At 45.8% G+C, this 19,145-nt stretch overlaps 1 protein-coding gene across 1 annotated transcript in view; it reads right to left on the bottom strand.

Annotated features, from left to right (window-relative positions):
- Window positions 1-19,145, bottom strand: part of LOC125944160 (uncharacterized) — a 62,840-nt gene that overhangs the window by 9,989 nt on the left and 33,706 nt on the right. The window contains exons 9-15 of the mRNA XM_049664369.1: window positions 14,057-14,185; window positions 11,943-11,981; window positions 11,402-11,467; window positions 9,067-9,165; window positions 3,853-3,961; window positions 1,157-1,275; window positions 455-541 (exon numbers count right to left, since the gene is read on the bottom strand). Coding sequence (XP_049520326.1) covers window positions 455-541; window positions 1,157-1,275; window positions 3,853-3,961; window positions 9,067-9,165; window positions 11,402-11,467; window positions 11,943-11,981; window positions 14,057-14,185 — 648 coding nt within the window. The remainder of the gene's footprint in view (window positions 1-454; window positions 542-1,156; window positions 1,276-3,852; window positions 3,962-9,066; window positions 9,166-11,401; window positions 11,468-11,942; window positions 11,982-14,056; window positions 14,186-19,145) is intronic.

Below are 19,145 nucleotides of genomic sequence, written 5' to 3'. Positions count from 1 at the left end.
CAAACACCAAAGAACCCTCCCGCGAAGTGCACAACAAAGCCTGCCACGGGGGGATTTAGATTGATAAGTATAAATAATTAAGCGAGAAAATGAAAAAAAAAATCGGTTTCATTCTGATACGCTGAACAAGTAGTGTCCAACTCTTTAAGTAACTCAAATGCCATATCAGAATTGTGCAACGTGCCAAAATTGAATTTTAAAATTATAAGGGCATACTGAAAAAAATTGAAGTGACGTTTCAACACATGAACACATGTTACACACAATCACTTGAGTGCTGTTCCGTAGTTTCTAAGCCATGCCGTCTCGCCTGAGACCTCCGTATTGTCGCAAACCACCTAGCACGTTCTTTGGGAGTCTCCTGGGCAGGCCTAGCCCGCCCCTTTTGTCGATCTTGTTCAGCTTGGGCCCGGTGCTTGCCCACAACTTTGGGGTCAGTCGACTAGCACTCAACCTGCTGCAGCTTGTGTTGCTGCTCTGTCTTTCTCACTCGGCGCTCGACCTCTCGATCACCAGACGATTCCAGTACATCCGGGTTCATCTGGTAATGTCAGACAGAAGAGAGCCCCGCCAGGTTGTGTTGACTTTTTGTCGTATTCGGAGCCGTCATCGTTCTCTTTTTCACCTCGCCTCACCATAACAATATAATTGAAGGTGCACGTAAAATGCGGCAACATTTATGAAAATGAACACATACTTTACAGCTATAGTTGATATCTGGGTCATTACTTTGTCGCAATACCATTTGCTCAATTCTATGCCACAATTATGATTTTACCATTCATGGCTGACTGATCCCTTTGATAACATGGGCGGAGTTTTGCTCTGAGCACTATCGAAGCGCGTACAGCATGAAAAGTAATAATATCAAAACGCCTTCACTACGAAATTGCGGCCCTGTATGCGTTACAGTGCTTTGCATATTTTTTGTCAAGCCAGAAATTAAGATTACTACTTTTTCACTCAACAGGTGAAGCAGGACATACAAGGTATCTTAACACGAGACAGACAGACAGAGCAGGGAAATACATTATTTCTCTGCTCTGTCCGTCTGTCCAAAAGATGAGTACACCCTACAACCGAGCACCATGTAATGATGTGCTTGTGTGGTCTGTACAGCCTGCGGACAGGATGTGAACGTAGTTTACTGACGTACTGCAAGGAGTTGGACACAGAGGCTGGCTGCCTGTTGCTTGTACTGTGTATCCTTGAGGGCTGCCTTGAAAATGGCCATGACCACAGAGCATATCTCCTGTAAAGTCAGCGAGTTGGGATCTGCAAAGAAACGTGATCTCATTAGACAAGCGATGGGAGACATGCTAGCTTTTTTCGAAATTCTAAGGATTTACGTGCGAGAACCACGATCTGATCATAAGGCATGCCGTAGTGGGGATGCCAGATTAATTTCGAAAAATCGGGGTTCTTAAATATGCACCTAATGCATGGTACAAGAGCGTGTTTGCATCCTCCCTCCAATCGAAATGCAGCCCCCATGGTCGGGAAACGAACCCGCGACCTCGTGCTTAGCAACGCAACGCTACTATATGTATCCACTAAACAGGGGTGGCGACTGTCCAAAGTCATTTTGGCACAATTTCTGGAGCAAATCAAAATGTGTTTTCGAGCAGCTTGGAGCAGACTAAATTTCATTTTGGAGCAATTTGGAACAGATAAAATTTCAATTTGAAGTAGTTTAGAGCACGCCAATGTGAATTTTGGTGGAATAATGGCATATGGCAGCGCACTTCGAAATCACGACCAAACACAGAATAAATCAATCTGAAGCTCGTAGTAGAAGTGCACCTTGTAGTTATAGCGTACTAGAATATGGAAGAGTTGGTCGTGTGGCAGATCAGGGCACGCTTTCTTGTAAAGCCAGAAACATCGGTGGCACAACGATCAAACTATATATTTATGTGCCCACGCTCACGACGGTAGCAGAAAATGTTCTCAAATTATGCGGTCCAATCTACACTGTAACATAATTTGTGTCACCATATGTCACTGCAGACCAAGAGAGCCGCAATCAACCCTGGGCTGGTATAATGTAAAACTATTCCAATATGTTTTTGTTGCGATAGCAATTATATCAACACTCCAGGCGCATTTCTGGTGTCACCGTCGCTGTTATGTTCTCTACAAAGTCCGGGGGCGATAACATCATCGCCATGAGCCGTATACTGTATGTGCGAGTGAAAGCGTGAGGACGAGCCGACGAAGGTGAGCTGATGAGGGTAAGCAGATGATGGCAGCTCAATCTTGCCTGTGCAAGGGGCGAAAGCGGGAACGAAGTGCACCATCTTCAAATGCGTGCAAGGCTCCGGGGGGAGCGGTCGTTCTACTCTGGCGGCTGCTGCGTATGGCGTGGCCGCACAGACCCTATCTTGAAAGCGATCTGCGATAGAGACATTGTGCGAGTGCTGGTAGCTTCGTGTACACTGTTTTTCGCCGCTTAGTTCGCATTGAAGCGAAGCCGCACAAAGGTGAATTCGCTCTCTGATGCCACCATGCTTGCTCACTCGAGCGTTTTCAAAGAGTTTCTGGTGTAATCGAGTGAGATGTGTTCAAGTTTGCTTGTGTGCACGTGAGACCATGCTTGTTAATTTAGTGAGTGAACACATGTTTACAAGATTAATCGGCCAATAAAGATACTATCCTTGCTTCTTATAGTCTAATTTGCTAATTTGCTATCACAATCGATGCTTCAGCTTTCGGGCGATGCTGCGACGTTTTATTCCAAGTCTGCCATTAGCCCTTCGTGATAGGTCAACAAAGGCTCATGCCTCGCCCATATGGGCATAAAAACAGATTGGAATAGCTCTATGTTATACTGGCTTTGGGGACAGAAGACGCCTGCCTGCTTCACCTGCTGCAGCGCATGCCTCCAAAATATCTAGTTCGCTCGCAGCACTCTCCGCCTACTCTTTGTTTTGCCCCTCAGCTAGGAGGCGCTGCGCCACTCAGCCCACTCAACCGTATTCTAGTACACTCTAAACATAGCTGCCCTAGCCATTCCGACAGCAGCAACAGTCAGCAGGGGCTGCGAGCGCGCCGGCCACTTGCCAGAAGCACTGAAAAGTCCAGTGTTATAAACGCGAAAATTATGAGAAACACTGCGGGAGGTGCCCTCACGCGGTGTGCGTAATGTGAATGGCTGCACTCTTTTTTCGGAGAACGAATCCGCTCGCTGTTCGCGGCCACTGCCAAAGCTGTGCAGGCGTAGCATAGTGCAATTTCGATCAATTTTCTGTGTTTGGCACAGTTTGGCGCAGGACTTTGCGTACGCATCAAGATTGTGCAATTCGCACAAGAGTCTTACCCCTGACTAAGCCACGCTGAGCTAGGACCCCTCATTCTTGTTCATGCACGCTAAACTAGGCAAACAAGAATGAGTGGTCCAGGGTGCACACAGTTCAGCATGAGCTATGACAAAGGAACTATTACAGTCTGATTATTTACTCAATTCATCACAGCATTCGTCGGATGGACTACTCACTGAATTACTTCACTTGATGCCTTTATTGTGTTGTTTCTTCGGCACAATCATTCAAATTAAATTAATATAGATAAAAACAATCACTGTCATCACTTTTACTCGTCTCCGATTCAGACACTTAGCTAATGCTTTACCGGCCCCTTCGCAAAGCCACTTGCAACTGCAATGATTTGTGTTAACGTAAGCATATTGCATATCAACACATTAAGCCTAAATGGGCACTCCGGATTGATTCTGAGGAGCATCACTATAGCTGTAGACGTGCTTTTTGTAACATAATGTGCCTTTGTGGTAAAGCTTCACCTTTGACATGACTGCATAAATTATGCCTACTCGTATACCCTACGATGACGTACCTTGTATTGCTTTTTGGAAAAGCCTTTCTGCAGACCCCAGCCATGGAGCATTGGTTATGTTGTGGCCTTCGGCATCCCGATGGTCATGCCTAGGCGAAGTGCTGCGTTCCTGCAAGTGGTGGTATTGTGAAAATCGCACACAGGAACCGGTAGAAGGCTTCAAAACAAAACCAGCATTTTATAATTCGCTGCATACTTCCCCAATCTTTCTGATTTTAATGTGGAGAAGTATTGCGACTTGAACGCCAAGTTATTCAGCAGATATAGGAGGATATCGACGAAGTCAAGATTGAATGCATGCGGTGGAGCGAAACACCTTATCGCGACCCGAAAGAATTCGAGAAACAACAATTTTGTCTGCTACATAATGCCCTACCTGTAATTATGGGCGAGATCTATGTTGTACTTCTCAGTACATAAACCCGTCATCACTATTCTTCCTTCGAAAAATGTCATACATTGCCTTCATCCTCGCAATATCGCTACACAGACAACTCGCAGTATACCCTCCTGATTTAGTGTTTCCGTTTTGACATATATAGCTTGTGCACGGTGTAGTGCATAAGCATGCTTAAAACGATAAAAATTACATGAGAATAAAATTTTCATCTTTATAGCTGACCAACATAATCATATGATCAGGTTGTACACTGCACCAAATGAAAGCAAACAAAATTGTACATATTGCCGTTACTTGTAAAGTACTCAAATGACCACTTCACTAAAGCTTTGCTTCTTATATTTCAGCATATATGCTTAATCTGCACAATTTTCGTTTTCATATTTTTTTCTTAATTGCATGTAATTAACAGAAATTCCCTATCAGAGATCGTCTTTAAATATTGTAGCGAAGAAGACTGGCGCGCCCTATGGACGCACTATCATCATCGGCCCGCCGACGAAGATAGGCTCGCGCTCTTGGCGTCTGATGCTCGACTTACACGGTCACGTTTCTGAGTTGTCAATAAACCACATTACATATTTGGTGGAGCTGTGCTGGGTTCTATTTCCCCAACCCTGGAACTACGCAATCGGACACTGCAGGCCATCATGCCTGATGACGCCAGCCAAACAACATCTCCGGCATCTCCAACATTGATTTGTCCTGGCTCAATGCGTCAACGTGATCCTCCCATCCTCAGCGGTTCCGACGAATACGACGTAGAAGATTGGCTCTCGTTATAGAGCGGGTGAGTGCCCACAATAAATGGGATGATGCTGCGAAGCTCAGCTACACCAACTTCTATCTCACGGGTGTCACTAGCGTGTGGTACCACAACCACGAATCCGACCTCCGCACCTGGTCAGATTTCAAGGCACGCATTGCGCAAGTGTTCAGTTGCCCTGCGGTGCGGAAGCTCCGTGCCAAAGAGCGCTTGCGCAGCCGTTCTCAGCAACCCGGTGAAAACTTCACCAAGTACATAGAAGATGCGGACCTTTGCAAACGCATCAATCCATCGATGACTGTCACGATCACCGAGATCCGTCACGTGATGAAGGGAATCGAAGACGACGTATTCCAAATGCTCCTCTCGAAAAGACCGTGGACCGTAGTCGAGGTCGCTGAAATTTGTCAGAGCTACGACGAACTCAGGAGGCAACGTCTGCTCACTTGACGTTCTTCTATCCCCGATACTTCCATTGCAAGTTTAGCCACTGTGACTCACAATGACTACCTGCTCGGCGAAATCAAGGAATTCATATGCTCTGAAGTAGCCCACCAACTATCCCTACTCACCGCTGTCCCCGGACCTACGTCGTCCTTGGCTCCTGTTGCGTCAAATGCTCCAGGAACAAGTGTCCGAAGCTATACAGTCCCCTCATGCAGCGCCACCATTGCCTGTACCTCTCAGCTACGCCGAAGTTGCAGCACGGCCACCTCCATTGACTTTTTCAGCAGCACCGTTTGCTGCACCGCCACGTCCAATCCCTCCAGTGTACACCACCAATCACCAGCTAGCACGGGACCCTGGCGTACACCCAACAATCGACCCGTGTGCTTCTTCTGTGGTATCCCTGGACACGTGGCATGGCACTGTCACCGTTGCTTATGGCTTCAAGCTCATGACCCACCTGTCTCCTCCTACGTTTCGCCATCTTCGTCCTTCTCGCCGCCAAATGATTCACATTTGCGTCTACACGCAACGTCATTCGTTCTGCCTGTGATCGTCGCTCGCCATCCCCTCGTCGCCGCTCCCTTTCCCCCATGCGGCCGCATCCAGCCCCATCGGAGTGGGAAAACTAGCTACCACAGTTCAAGAGGCGAGAACTCCATTCTAGTCGAACCACACAAGGCCTCGCTCTCTTCCGACAAACGTAATCGAAGTATCTGTTGAAGGAGTCGTCACACTGGCATTAGTCGACACAGGCTCTGCCGTTTCAGTAGTTACGAAAGAACTTTGCCGCAAGCTTCAAAAAGTAATGAGACCCTTATCTGCACTGTCACTCCAGACTACAAGTTCCCAGTGCATTACCCCTGTTGCCGCATGTACCGCCCGCATCGTCATTCAAGGATACACGTACACAGTCGAGTTCGTCGTCCTCTCATCCGGTTCATACAATATCATCTTGGGGTGGGACTTCCTTTCCGATCATCAGGCTGTCATTGATTGTTCTCACGCCGAAATTAATTTTCTCCGCTTCCCGATACCTGTTCACGACCTTAACGATCTTGGTGACAAACTGGTCGTTACAGAAGACACTATGATCCCTCCACAATCTTTGGTCATTGCGCATGCCTGCTCTACTTTCGCCACTTAGATTACTGCCGTGCTTGTCCCATCGGACATTTTTGTTCGCCGACAATGCTCCCTTCTCTTTGCTGTCCTGTCAGCATTGGCTACATGCGACTGCTCGTTTCCAACGCTAAGGCCACGCCCCTCGTCTTACATCTTGGCGAGTGCCTTGGACGTATTCAGTCTGCCGACTCAGTAACCATCTTTGACGCGCCTCTTGACGACACCTGTTCAGACGTGAACTCATTGACTTATAGCTTGCCTTGTTCCCAGCCTACGCAAGAGGTCTTCCATAGTTCAGTAGATGCTCTCTTGAGCCCTACACAGCGTTCGCAGCTTCTCAGCCTTCTATGGAAATACAAATCTACGTTCGACTGTCAACACGCCCCACTAGGCCGCACATCAACTGTACATTACCAGATCGACACCGGCATGCACGCAACACTGCGCCAGAGGCTTCATCATGGATCACTCCTGGAGCGCCGTGTTATTGAAACCAAGTAAGCGAAATGCTTGAGCATGGAGTGGTTCAACCTTCGAATATTCCCTGGGCGTCACCTGCAGTCTTGGTTAAGAAAAAAGATGGCTCAATTCAACTTTGCGTTGACTACCACCATCTTAATAAGATAACTCGCAAAGACGTCTACCCTTTACAGCGCATCAACGATGCTCTGGATTGTTTGGAAGACGCGGAGTATTTTTCTTCGCCCGATTTACGCTTAGGCTATTGGCAAGTGCCTACAGATCCTGCCAATCGCCCGAAGACGGCCTTTGTGGCCCCAGATGGCATATATGCATTTAACGTTATGCCGTTTGGGCTTTGCAATGCCCCTGCTAGATTCGCACGAATGATGGACAATCTGCTTCGTGGGCTAAAATGGAAGACATGCCTATGTTACCTTGATGATGTTGTCGTCTTTTCTCCAGATTTTTTCACACAACTGTACCGTCTCGAACAAGTAATGCAGTGCATCACCGAGGCAGGCCTCCAATTCAACTTGAAGAAATGTCGCTTTGGAGCCAAGCAGCTTGCTATACTCGGACACATCGTATCGAAAGATGGCATACTCCCTGATACTTCCAAACTTCGCGCCGTCGACAAATTCCCGAAACCCACGTCTGTGAAAGAACTTCGGAGTTTTATTCGGCTCTGCTCCTACTTTCGTCGTTTTATCTGGGATTTCACTTCCACCATTGCTCCATTGACTCAGCTGCTTCGTGGCGACACACGACTTTCTATTTGGACCACAGCTTGCGACAATGTATTTGAAACTATGCGGCATTTACTCACTTCGCCTCCCGTACTGCGCCATTTCGACCCCACGGCCCCCACGGAAGTCCACACCAACGCCAGCGGCGTAGGACTTGGTGCCATGCTTGCACAGCGAAAAAGTCGGCATGATGAATACGTAGTAGCCTATGCCAACCGAACACTAAAGAAAGCGGAATCCAACTACTCCGTCACTGAAAAGGAGTGTGTGGCTATCATCTAGGCTATCATCTGGGCCTTTGGAAAATTCCGACCCTACCTGTACTGCCGCCCCTTCGAAGTCATAACAGATCACCATGACATTTATATTGCAGTACTAAGACTTAGTACGTGAATATTCGTCCATGTGTTTGTTAGTCCAGTTTTGTGATATTTGACGACTTTCCGATGACAACTATCATGTAGGAGAAGAGGAGTAGCCGGCGCCACACAGCAGCACCAACCTATCCTTAAATACATTTATTTGAAAGTTCCTCCGTATGCATGCGTGAATTTACTATTTTATCCTCGTTATCTGATGGTCCCATCTTGCCCAAATGTTAGGTAGCTAGTCAGGCGCACACTTTTTCCGCTTTTTCCCTTCTGATTTCCTTCTGTTTATGTGTCACATCGTAGGCACTTTGACCATCCACTCGTTCAACTTTACACATGAAACGGACTAATATTTTGTAACTGAAGGAATATTTATCTTTTCTGCTCCAGGAAATTGCTTCAATATATGAGAAGAGTATTGCTGTGATTAACGCTTTTTGAACGGTACACTTGGTCACTGCGGTCATTTCGGTTCCATGCATTGTTACTAGTCACACTTGCAATCTTGTCTTTTCAATACGAATGGAACTTTTTTATCGCGCAGAATTTATTAGGCAGCCTCTCACTTCTTACATTGTACCTGAATTCAGTCTGTCACGTGCCTTCCTGTTTGTGGTGCCTTCTCTTTCTATACTGTAACTTATTTTCAATGACTGGGATAGCCTGCGCTTCGGTGGCGTATTTCCCTGCAGTGCCTTATCAGTTATTAAACAAAAACTGTTCCACCAAATTGTTAATATTCCTTTTTCTATTGACATAATAGAAAACAGATGTTGGCCATCTCCTTGTGCTGTCATGGCGTAGTGTTGCAAACGACACTGACTCACCTTTGCCTAAAGGAACCCTTTCTATATTGTTTTTATTTTGTATTTGTTACAGCATCGGCTGCAGTCTCACCTTCGGTCCCTGCGGTCTTTCTGGTCCCGTGGGTTCCCTCGGTCCGGGCCGACCAGGTAAGCCCGTTAGGCCCTGTTCCCTGCATGGCCTGGTTGAGCCCTGCGATTTGAAGAGGAAGGTAGTGACAGACGTGAACAAAACACTTGTGCAAACAGAGCTGGAAGAAAGTGTAGCCATCAGCGAAAGTCAGTAGTGAATGCTGTGCATCAATGTTTATGGTTTCCCTTTCGTAGCCATGCTCCAACCTCCGCTACAATGCTCCGCTATATCACGAGGACTGGACGAGAAAAACTTGATTTTAGAAACTACTCCAACCTAGATTCAGCCGTTCTTTTCAAATGATAGCGCAACTTACTTTCTGGCAGCAAGGGTATATACAACAGATGCATTACATTTTCTTTCTTCCTATCTTAACTGACATTGTATTTCCAGACTTTCCTTTCTTTTTTTTTACTTATATTGCATGCATTTGAACTTTCTTTTCATTCGTTTTATTTCAACCTCGTAATTTAATGTGTAATCACATAATCTACCATTTTGGTTCTTTCCGAATATTTTCATCTTATTTAGTATTATTCTGAGTAATTGTCATGACTCATAGGGCACCTTAGCAGAAACAGTATAAGTGAAATGGAGTAGCAGGAAGCGGATTTCCGCTGAACTATTACGTCAGTAGCAGGAAGTGCGTGGCCTCCAATCAAGTTGCTGCAATTTGGTTGAGTGCGCGACTGTCCACCTGGCCACTTCGCCTGTCTTCAAAAACAATAGGGGCTAGCTATGACAGTTTTTGGAAAAAAAATAAAGTGTTCTAAAAAAGAAAGTGGTCGGGGACCATTCTATGCAATCGCCTTACCACTCGGCCACACCCCCAACGAGCGTATCTCTTCAAGCTCAAATTAAAGTATAGGCATCGACGTTACATTTTTTTCGACAATGTTGCAAAAACTACACCTACTGCACATTGTACGTCTTTCTGAGACGGCCGCTCTCGTAGCCAGTGAAAGCCGAATAACTCAATTTGATAAAACATGCTGCAAAATTTCTATTCATCCTGTAGAGTCTTCTGAAACTGTGCACGCAATAACGTGCTCCCTGTGTTGTCGTGATTTCTCTATTATACTCTTAACAGTTGAAACTTTGCACGATGTGCAACACACGAACTTTGCCATGAAGAGCACGGCTACATGTGTTATGTACAAATCAGCGTGGCGAAACTATACCTACGAGGAAAGGCCTAATCATAATGTTTCAGAGTCATTTGCAAAACCAGCATCTTTCCTCAAGAACTGTGCTTGTTTACAGGCGAGGACTTATAGACTCGCTATTTGCTGGTGCTTCGAATTTCCTGTATATGGTGTGCGCTACTGTCGGGACACAAATACGGTTAAATTTTAATGAGTCAATACAAAAGTATATGCTCAATCGGAAAATAATTGTGGGTGAACTTATTGTAACGACTTTACAAAACCAGGTTGTGATAACGATTCATGTTTTGAAGGCTAGTAATACAGTACAAAAGTGGGCCTTCATTCAGCCATTCACAATAAAACATAGATTCGAGGCTGTACGCATAAGAAAACGCTGCCCAATCTGGATCAGAATTCGCAAAACTTCTCCTACGTAAAAGTGTTTCGATCATGTCCTGCATACGGGCACCTGTCACTCAAGATATGGATTGTCGTGGTGTCCAGATGACCACCGCATGATGGTCAAACCCGGATGACACTTACGCAACAGATGATATGTGAGCAAAGGAACCTGTACTTTGATAACATATGGGAATACCACTGTTCACGTAACATGCTCACAAGCAGCGTGCTTACTTCGTGCCACGTACTTCCGACGCACTCGTCTTCTTGTTTGGCTACTAATCTTGCCTTTGCCTGTGCTTGTGTACTCGGTGTTCAGAGAACAAAAATGTTTTTGCAAAGCTAATATTTTTTAAGGGGGACAAGATCTTTAAATGTGGGTACGCACAGTCTATGACACAAGAGATGTGAGAATGGTAGAGAAGAAAAAGCTATGTACCCGAGCAAAAACGCCGGGAATTTTTAAGGCGCGTGCCTTTGTTGCTTTCATGGCATCTGCTTATCATCGATGTAGCAGATTTCGCTACGGTCCTTTTCGAAGGCATGTCAAGACATATTACCTTGTCGCTCAAGGTATCAAAAAAGAACAGAAGGGTTGGGGGGCGGTGAGATAAAGCTAAAGTGTAGAAAACCGGGTGTCAAAGCAATATTATATTTGAGTATTCTTTTTGGAGGAAAAAGCAGTGAGGTGGCATGCAGCTGAGCCATTAAACAATGCGCGCATGTGGTCGGTTCGTGTCGCCTACCTTTGGTGCAGATCCGTCGAGTCGCAGACTATCTGGTGGCAAAAGTGGTGATGCTGTTGACGTAGTCTGTTGGAGTGAAAGAAGGACGGGAAGGGCGTGAGAGAGAGGGAGCGGTGTACAGGAGGGAGAGAACTTTTGCACTTCTCAAGGTCACTCATCAAACACAGTAAGCATAACAAAACAACAAAAATGTACCCGTGTATTATTGCCAGCTATTCTTTAATTTATCCTTCGCAACTGCTATGATGGAAAAAATCTTTATATTATACTGTACGTGGATAGCATGGAAACAGAAACGTGTGAGCAGAGAAAAGAAATTACGGCAGAGCAAGAATGATAGCATAAAACTATAGGAAATAATATGTAATATGGAGACCCAAAAAGGTGAGAAAGTTACGCTGCACTGACATCTAACGAGACCCAATAAAAGGAATCACCTTGAAAATGCATGCATTTAAGATTTCGTGTACTCAAAATTCCTCTTGTTTGGTTTGCCTGCCACTAGCGCACATTAAACGGGAAGTATATCGAGGGGAAATACCGTTGTCGTCTTCTTGGGTAGCTGTACCACAGATCCGAGCTGCAAGGAAAAAAAAGTTTTTTTCGGCCAAGTGTGTGTGTGAAATGGGGGAGAGAAGGGTGAGGCGAAGGGCTTCGAATAACCTTTATCTCAAGTTAGCGGTACCCCCAGAGCATGAATTTAGGTGCGGACAAGAGAAAAGTAACTTAGCAAAAAGCCAGTAAAGTACCAATAAATGAATGAGAACACAATGTGAAATCTCCCTATAGCCACTTTAGATGCATGGCGTAGTCCTGTAATTATGTTTTAGAGTCAGAAATATGACACTGTTACAAATTGAGCCAAATCTGGAAAGTCAAACACGCATTCCAGTCGTTCTGGGCTTTCTTTATGCGTTCGAATCGATGCTGGTAGTAAATGTGACATTCATTTCCCAGGCGCCAGCATCCCTTAACACATTTCTGCAGTAGCCCTTGCATGGTTCCGCAGAATGACATTCCTATCAGGAAGGACACAGGCGAGTCATTCGAGTCATACATTTCGCGGTGACGGGCGTATTGGGAAGGCTTGCGCGCTCGCATGTTTTCTATTTTTCATAGCTGTATGTGCGAAGCAAGAGTGCAGACTTCCTGTCGACTATGGCTGTGTGCTGATTATTATTTCACTCAGTTCCATACTGATGTGTATTCTACTGAGATGACTTGCAGAAGTGAGGGAGACACCTGTAACTCGCTGTTAGCTATCATAGTACAATCTTAGACTGCATGTCCCCAGTGCATGTCCGAAGTTCCTTCGGGTTGACAAACCTGTGCGTCTATGCCTTTAAAAAAAGTCATGGCGCACACATCGAAGTGGAGAATGCTACAGCATATACATGGACCACTGTCAGCCCGCGGTTAGATGAGATGGTGGAGCGACTGCTTTGGGGAGGCATCAGTACCGATTTCGATATCCCAGACCAGGACAAATATCTAATCAACTGCGATGCTTTTTTTTTTGAAGAATACCATGCGTGTTTGCTTGTAGATTTGTGCTATTCTCAAGTGAATTCCATTTATTCCTTTCCAGTAACTTTCTTCATGCTGCGTACATTCAGCAATCACAAGGTGCGTAACCCGGTTCAGTGGAACTGTTAAGTGAATGTAGTCAGTAAGACCACAACACCCGTGCACAAAAATAAGGCGGACAACTGCTCAAGAGCAGTGTAGATTTTTTCTTGTTCATAAAACAAGAAGGCGTCGGTGGTGGACGAAGAAGTCAGAAATATTCCTAGCAGAGGTTATCGTTAGCGGAAGTTGATACTCGACGGTATCCTGGCTTACCCCAGGCAAATTCGTTCCATGATCCAACTCTAAAATCTCAACGAAAACTCTTAGCTCTTCAACCCCTACTGAGAATAGGGAAGAGGTGCGGCTTATATCATTACAAGAAATAATTCATCCTAGCAAAACCTACAAGTCCACATTGTTGTTGCTTGTAAAGAGCTTTATGACATTCTAGAACAGAACCTTATTTGGGCTTCTACCGCTATGCAATTCTTCCTGTCTCAGTGACATAGCGGCGAATTAAGGTACACATCAGGCGCTATGAAAGCAGCTCCTTACAATGACTGAAGGTCATAGGCAATGAAGTCGTGGAGTATCGAAATTAAAATTTAATTTTGTGACATGTTGCCTACCATAAGAGTTACTTGTTATGCCTTGATAGCAGCCCTATAATCATCACCTATCGATTCAGTTCAGGAGCTGTAATTTCACAGTTATCAAGTCAAAGACAACCAAGCTTCCATGATAATGTATACATAAAACAGAAGACGGCTTAGGAAGGTCTAAATTCCCGCCAGTAATAGCTTCGTTTTCTTTCTTTTTTTTTGAAGCTTTCCTCTCGATGTTAAGGAAAGCAGACCTAGCACACATTGTGCAAATGACATAACAAACAACAGGACAAAAGAAATAATCGAGAGACGTCACGCAATTCTTAAGTGTTATAATGCTGGCATCGTAAAAAAAGAATGCTGGCACCTGCATTGGCACGCCAGCACCGCAACCATTCTCTATAAATACCAGACGTTGCATAGCAGTAGGTCACAGGTTAAAGGTTAACTGTTGCAGACTTGAGTGCAAGGGTCCACTCACAGCCACGTATTGCCAGCCTCTGCTGACACGGATGAGTAGTGCCTCCTCGTCGAGCACAAATGCCTGTGTTCCCATGGGGCTGATGTGGGACATGTGCAGTAGCGACTCCATGTTCTCGACTGTCACTGCCTGCAAGGACACTTCATGGGTAAACAACTGGCCGTACTGCGATGCAAGTAAATACGCTAAGCTGCACGTGTCCTCGTAGCTTCCAGTTTTTCGCAGTTGAAGAGTATGACAGAGAAGGTCCCAAAATACTGCAGAAAATTCTCTCATTTGCCTGTCCTCTTGTCACGACAGTCAAGTGTTTTGTTGTCTCCACAACACTGAAGTAGCAACAGCAACACATGAGGCATATAGACTGCTACTGCTAAGACAGAGTCGACTTTTCGTGAGCTATGATCAAAAAATTCTGTTGTGACGACATCTGCAGGTACCGAAATACGACAAGCCATTCCATTTTTTGCAATGCAATACTTTCGCTTATGTCTGCATGTCGACAGGATTATATGCATAAATGCGCCTTGTTGTGCATTTAGTTTTGTCGCTGATTAAATTTGTCTTTTTTGTTTCTCCCCTAGATCCGTTGTCACCTATACGTCACTTTAGAGTCGCCTGTGACCCATCGCGAGTTTCACTGTCTAAAGAAACACTAAACAGCAGTCACAAGTCAGCTTAGAAACGGGAAATATTCTTTGAAAGGTTGCTGCATTTTTCAGGCAGGAACAGGTTAATTACAAGAGAAACAAAAAAACATTCAGGACAGAAATTAATTTTCTTAAATATTGCGGCCCAATTTGCAGCGTCGCAACATCGCTCCGGCACCACAGGTTGTAAAGTGCACTCGACTAATTGCGCTGTTTCTCCACAAAAAGCGGTATCAACATTGATTATTTTGAAAGCTTCGTTCTATTGAAATACAATGTAATCCACAATTTTAAAAATCTAATTCTTGGATTTTATGTGCCAAAACCATAATATGGTTACGAGGCAGAGGTAAGAGCTAGTCTTTGACACAGGCGAAAGCAACACGACAAACACAGAAGTTTAAACTCCTTCTTGAAACGTGCCACAGGCAGCCACCAACTGATGACACTGAACTTCATCCTCCTCATTTCAGTTCGCTTGTCGTCTTAGTCACCGCGACAGTACCCCGCCGGCAATGATGCACTGACCTGGAGAACGCTACAGTGAGGCACTGAAAGCGGGCACAAACAAATAAGAAACCACCCAATACTACATAAAGCCGCCCTCAATGAGGATGAGGAGCAAACCACCAAGGCCCATGCTGACACCTGGCGTAGCAAGAGGAAAGCAGGGAAACCGGTCGCGAGTAGAAGTGAAGATCATGCCCGAGAGGCTGCCCGTAAGCGGCAGGTTGGACAGGAAGAGGGATGCTGCGAAGCGGAGAATGCGGCAAAGCGATGCAGGTACAACGCCAGTAAATTGGACGAGCATAAGGGTGTGTATGCAAAATTTCAGAGGGACTTTCTAGAGAGGAATTTCGGATTCAGTTGTGCGGTGTGCGAAAGACTGTGGTTCGAGAACGATTTATTGGTGATTGATAACATTCGAGATGTCACGAAGCATGAACATGATGCGGCGGACATGCGCAATCTGACGAGCTTTGGCAGCCAGGGGAGTTGCATCGCGAGCATAAGCACTCAGCATCTGCACTGCCTTGGGAAGTACGGTGTCGTGAGGCAAAACAGGATCACGGCCAAACAGTAAAACCGCAAGTAACATGGTGTCATGACAGGACGAGATATACGCAAAAGTGACATACGGCAGAACGGCGTCCCAGTCAGGGTGGTCTGCAAAGGAGTACATAGCAAGCACGTCGGTGAGTGTTCTGTTGAGGCACTTGGTAAGGCAGTTTGCCTGGGGGTGGTAAGCATTGGCAACTTGTTGTGCAGTAGAGCATGAGCAACGGATGTCTTCAATCACTCTTTAGAAGTAGTGTCCCCAATATGTGAGGCGTATAACATTGTGGTGCAATATAACATTGTCCAGAAAAAATCCGCGACACCTGCGGTGCAGCAGGTGGGCAGGGCTCGTGGGTGGCATATTCGGTCGCAACTGTAACCCATTTGTTGCCGGAAGTTCAAATTGAGAAAGGTCCAAGTAGATCAAGCATCACACGAAAAAAAAGATTCGGTAGGAGTCTCGATCAGATGCTGAAGCGCAGAGGGAGGCATGCAAGGGGACTTGTGGCGTTGGCACAATATGAGACGCCCTATACTTTGGATTTATTTTTACCTCCTGGGGTTTTTAAGATGCACTCAATGCACAGTAGCGGGCGTTTTTGCATTTTGCCCCCAACAAAATGCAGCTGCCATGGCCGGAATTAGATCTCGAGCTCTCAGGCTTAGCACCCCAATGCCATAGCCACTACGTAAGCACGGCGGGTCACATCTCTCGACAATGTTACAAAGGGCGTGCACACGTGCCCCTTCAATTATGGCAGCCACTACCGCTGCAGCCATGGCATCGCTTACGCGGCTGTGGGGAGCGAAGCTTTCATATTGTTCCGTAAGCCACCCAACCTGTTCGCTGCATTATCACGGGCACGGAGTGAGGGAGACAGTGGGAAGGCCAGTGCGGGGAAGCAGCACAGTTGCTTTAGACGTCTGGGTGGAGTGTACGTGCATTGGGAGTCAACTGAAGATGTGGTAGGCAGCCTAAACTCTCCAGGACAGAGTCCTCGGCAAGCAGACCGACACGCAGTAATGCCATCTTTCCCGACAGCAAGGAACCAGCACTCTGACGCTTCTTCGGATCGGAATCTCGTCACACACTCTACAGATATGCCCACGTGTTTGACTGCTCCCAGGGAATTTCGTCAGACTATTTTTCTTAATTGCGTTTCATGTTCCCTTTAAAATTATCACGTGCCCATTCATTGTATATTTGGCCAGCAAAGCAGTTGTCGCCTGTGTTGCCATTTGTATTTTTTTCTTTGCTCGCGTATTTCTTTTTCCACATCAAACCTAAATCCCCAAGTGGTGGGCTTTGTTGTACAGTCGAATCCGACTATATCGAACCCTTTTACATCGAATTACTCCGTATATCGAACATTTTTCAACACCGTAATGTTAGAATGAAAATATATAGCAAAAATTACGGTCACATCGAATAAAAATAGCAGCCGCTATCGATATATCGAACTTCAAGCAGCGCAAAACTACCCCTAAAGTTGGCTTTGCCGCATAGTGAGCGCCGTACACGTGACCGGCAAGCCACCATTACCCCTCCTCACCCCCCCAAAGTGGTTTAGCCCAACTGCACGTGCGTGTTGCTGCTTTCGCTCTCTTGGACAGCCACCCCCTTGAAAAAGTGGTTCGACTACTGTTTCTCTCTCTCTCTCTAACTCACGGCCACGTGCGCCTGCATGCGATCGGCTCGATTGCTTCAGTGTTCTGTCGTTCGTGAAGTTGCAAGATTGTGTGCATAGTCGCGTCCTCGGAACGCAGCGCTCGTCCACTCCGTAAGAGATGGCCTGCCAATATCCGCAAAGCTGGAAATCATCAGAAGAGTTGAATGCGGAGAAAAGAAGTCGAATGTCGCCGCAGCATACAGCATCCCAAGAAGTACGCTGAGTATGATACAGAAAAATAAGGCCGACGTTAGGGCCGAACACAACCTCAGTGCCGCAGCCCTTAGACCAAGGCGTCATTCGTGCACTGAAGGCAGGCTATCGAAAGCGCCTTCTGCAACGGCTTTTGCTAAACCTTCGCACTGGCTGGGAGTTGAAAATTGACCTCTTGGGCGCAATAACGATGCTGAATTCATGATGGAATGACGTTAAAAAACAATTCAGAATTGTTTCCGTCATTGTGGACTCGGTGTTTCCGGAGAGGCTGGCGCAAGCTCATTCGAAAATTGCAATAAACCAATTGAGGAACTTGATGATTTGTTTAGCCAGCTGTCTGAGCTCCCAGGTGCCGTTTGTGATAGGACTGCAGCGACAGACTTCGTCACCGTCGACGACCATGTTGCGACCACCGAAGAGCTCGCTGATGAAGACATCGTTGCCGATCTGGCTAGGGATCTTGCCGGCGACAGTAACTGCGAGGACTCAACCAATTCCAACCAGCCCACGTGTTCCGAGGCACTTCATGCACTGAGCGTTGTTCGCCGCCACTGCCCGTCCATAGAAGGCTGTCGGCTCGGCTTTTCCGAGTCGCTCGACAATGTTGAAAAGTGTATGCTCAACAATGCTTTAAAAATGAAAAAGGAGAAGAAGATCGGCGACTATTTCTCGCGGTAATATGCCCGCCGCACCTGTATTTAGGAAATAAAGAACACTTTTTTATTGAGGTGCATTTTGTACGTTGTCAAATTCTTTATATGTTCTATATCGAATTACTCGATATATCGAACTAATTCCAGTTTTTTTTAGAGTTCGATATATGCGGGTTTAACTGTATTATTACAGACAGACGGCTATCATGGCCTTCCCAAATAAAAGCATTAGAGCAGAAAGTCAACTCCCTAATCAACATTCTTCGTAAATTTTTTGGAGTGAGATGGGGTAGTTCAACCTCTTCTTTATAACGCATTCACTCAGCGATCATTAGAAGAATAGCATACTCTGCTCCTGTGCTACATGGAATATCCCGTATTCTAGAGGAAATAGTTCAAAGATTATTGACCAGAAGCTTTCGCGTATGTCTTGGCATTCCCCGCGCATCTGCCAGTGCTTTGGTAATTGCGGAGAACCGCGAACCAAGTTTTCCTGCACTAAGATTTACGGAAACTTGTCGCCACTTTTTTCGTTTGGCAACACAACACGCTAATCATCCACTATGCCAAGACTATCCGGATAGAACCGCTGCATGCATAGATAAAGAAATATGGCGGTGCAAAAACATGCTGCCTGCTTACGAATATTGGCCTGCATGCACAACTCATCCAACATGGCGACTTGCAATTCCAGAAATAGTCACTTCAATTCCTGGAGTATGTGGTAAATGTGATTTATCCGTAGTTGCGATAAAGCAATTAACTTTATCACATCTTTACACTAAGTATGTAGATAGCATTCACGTATATACCGATGGATCATGCTGCAAAGAACGCTCTACAT

The sequence above is a fragment of the Dermacentor silvarum genome, chromosome 1 (assembly GCF_013339745.2).
Source record: "Dermacentor silvarum isolate Dsil-2018 chromosome 1, BIME_Dsil_1.4, whole genome shotgun sequence".
Lineage (NCBI taxonomy): Eukaryota > Metazoa > Arthropoda > Arachnida > Ixodida > Ixodidae > Dermacentor > Dermacentor silvarum.
This window is presented reverse-complemented; position numbering and strand designations above follow the sequence as displayed.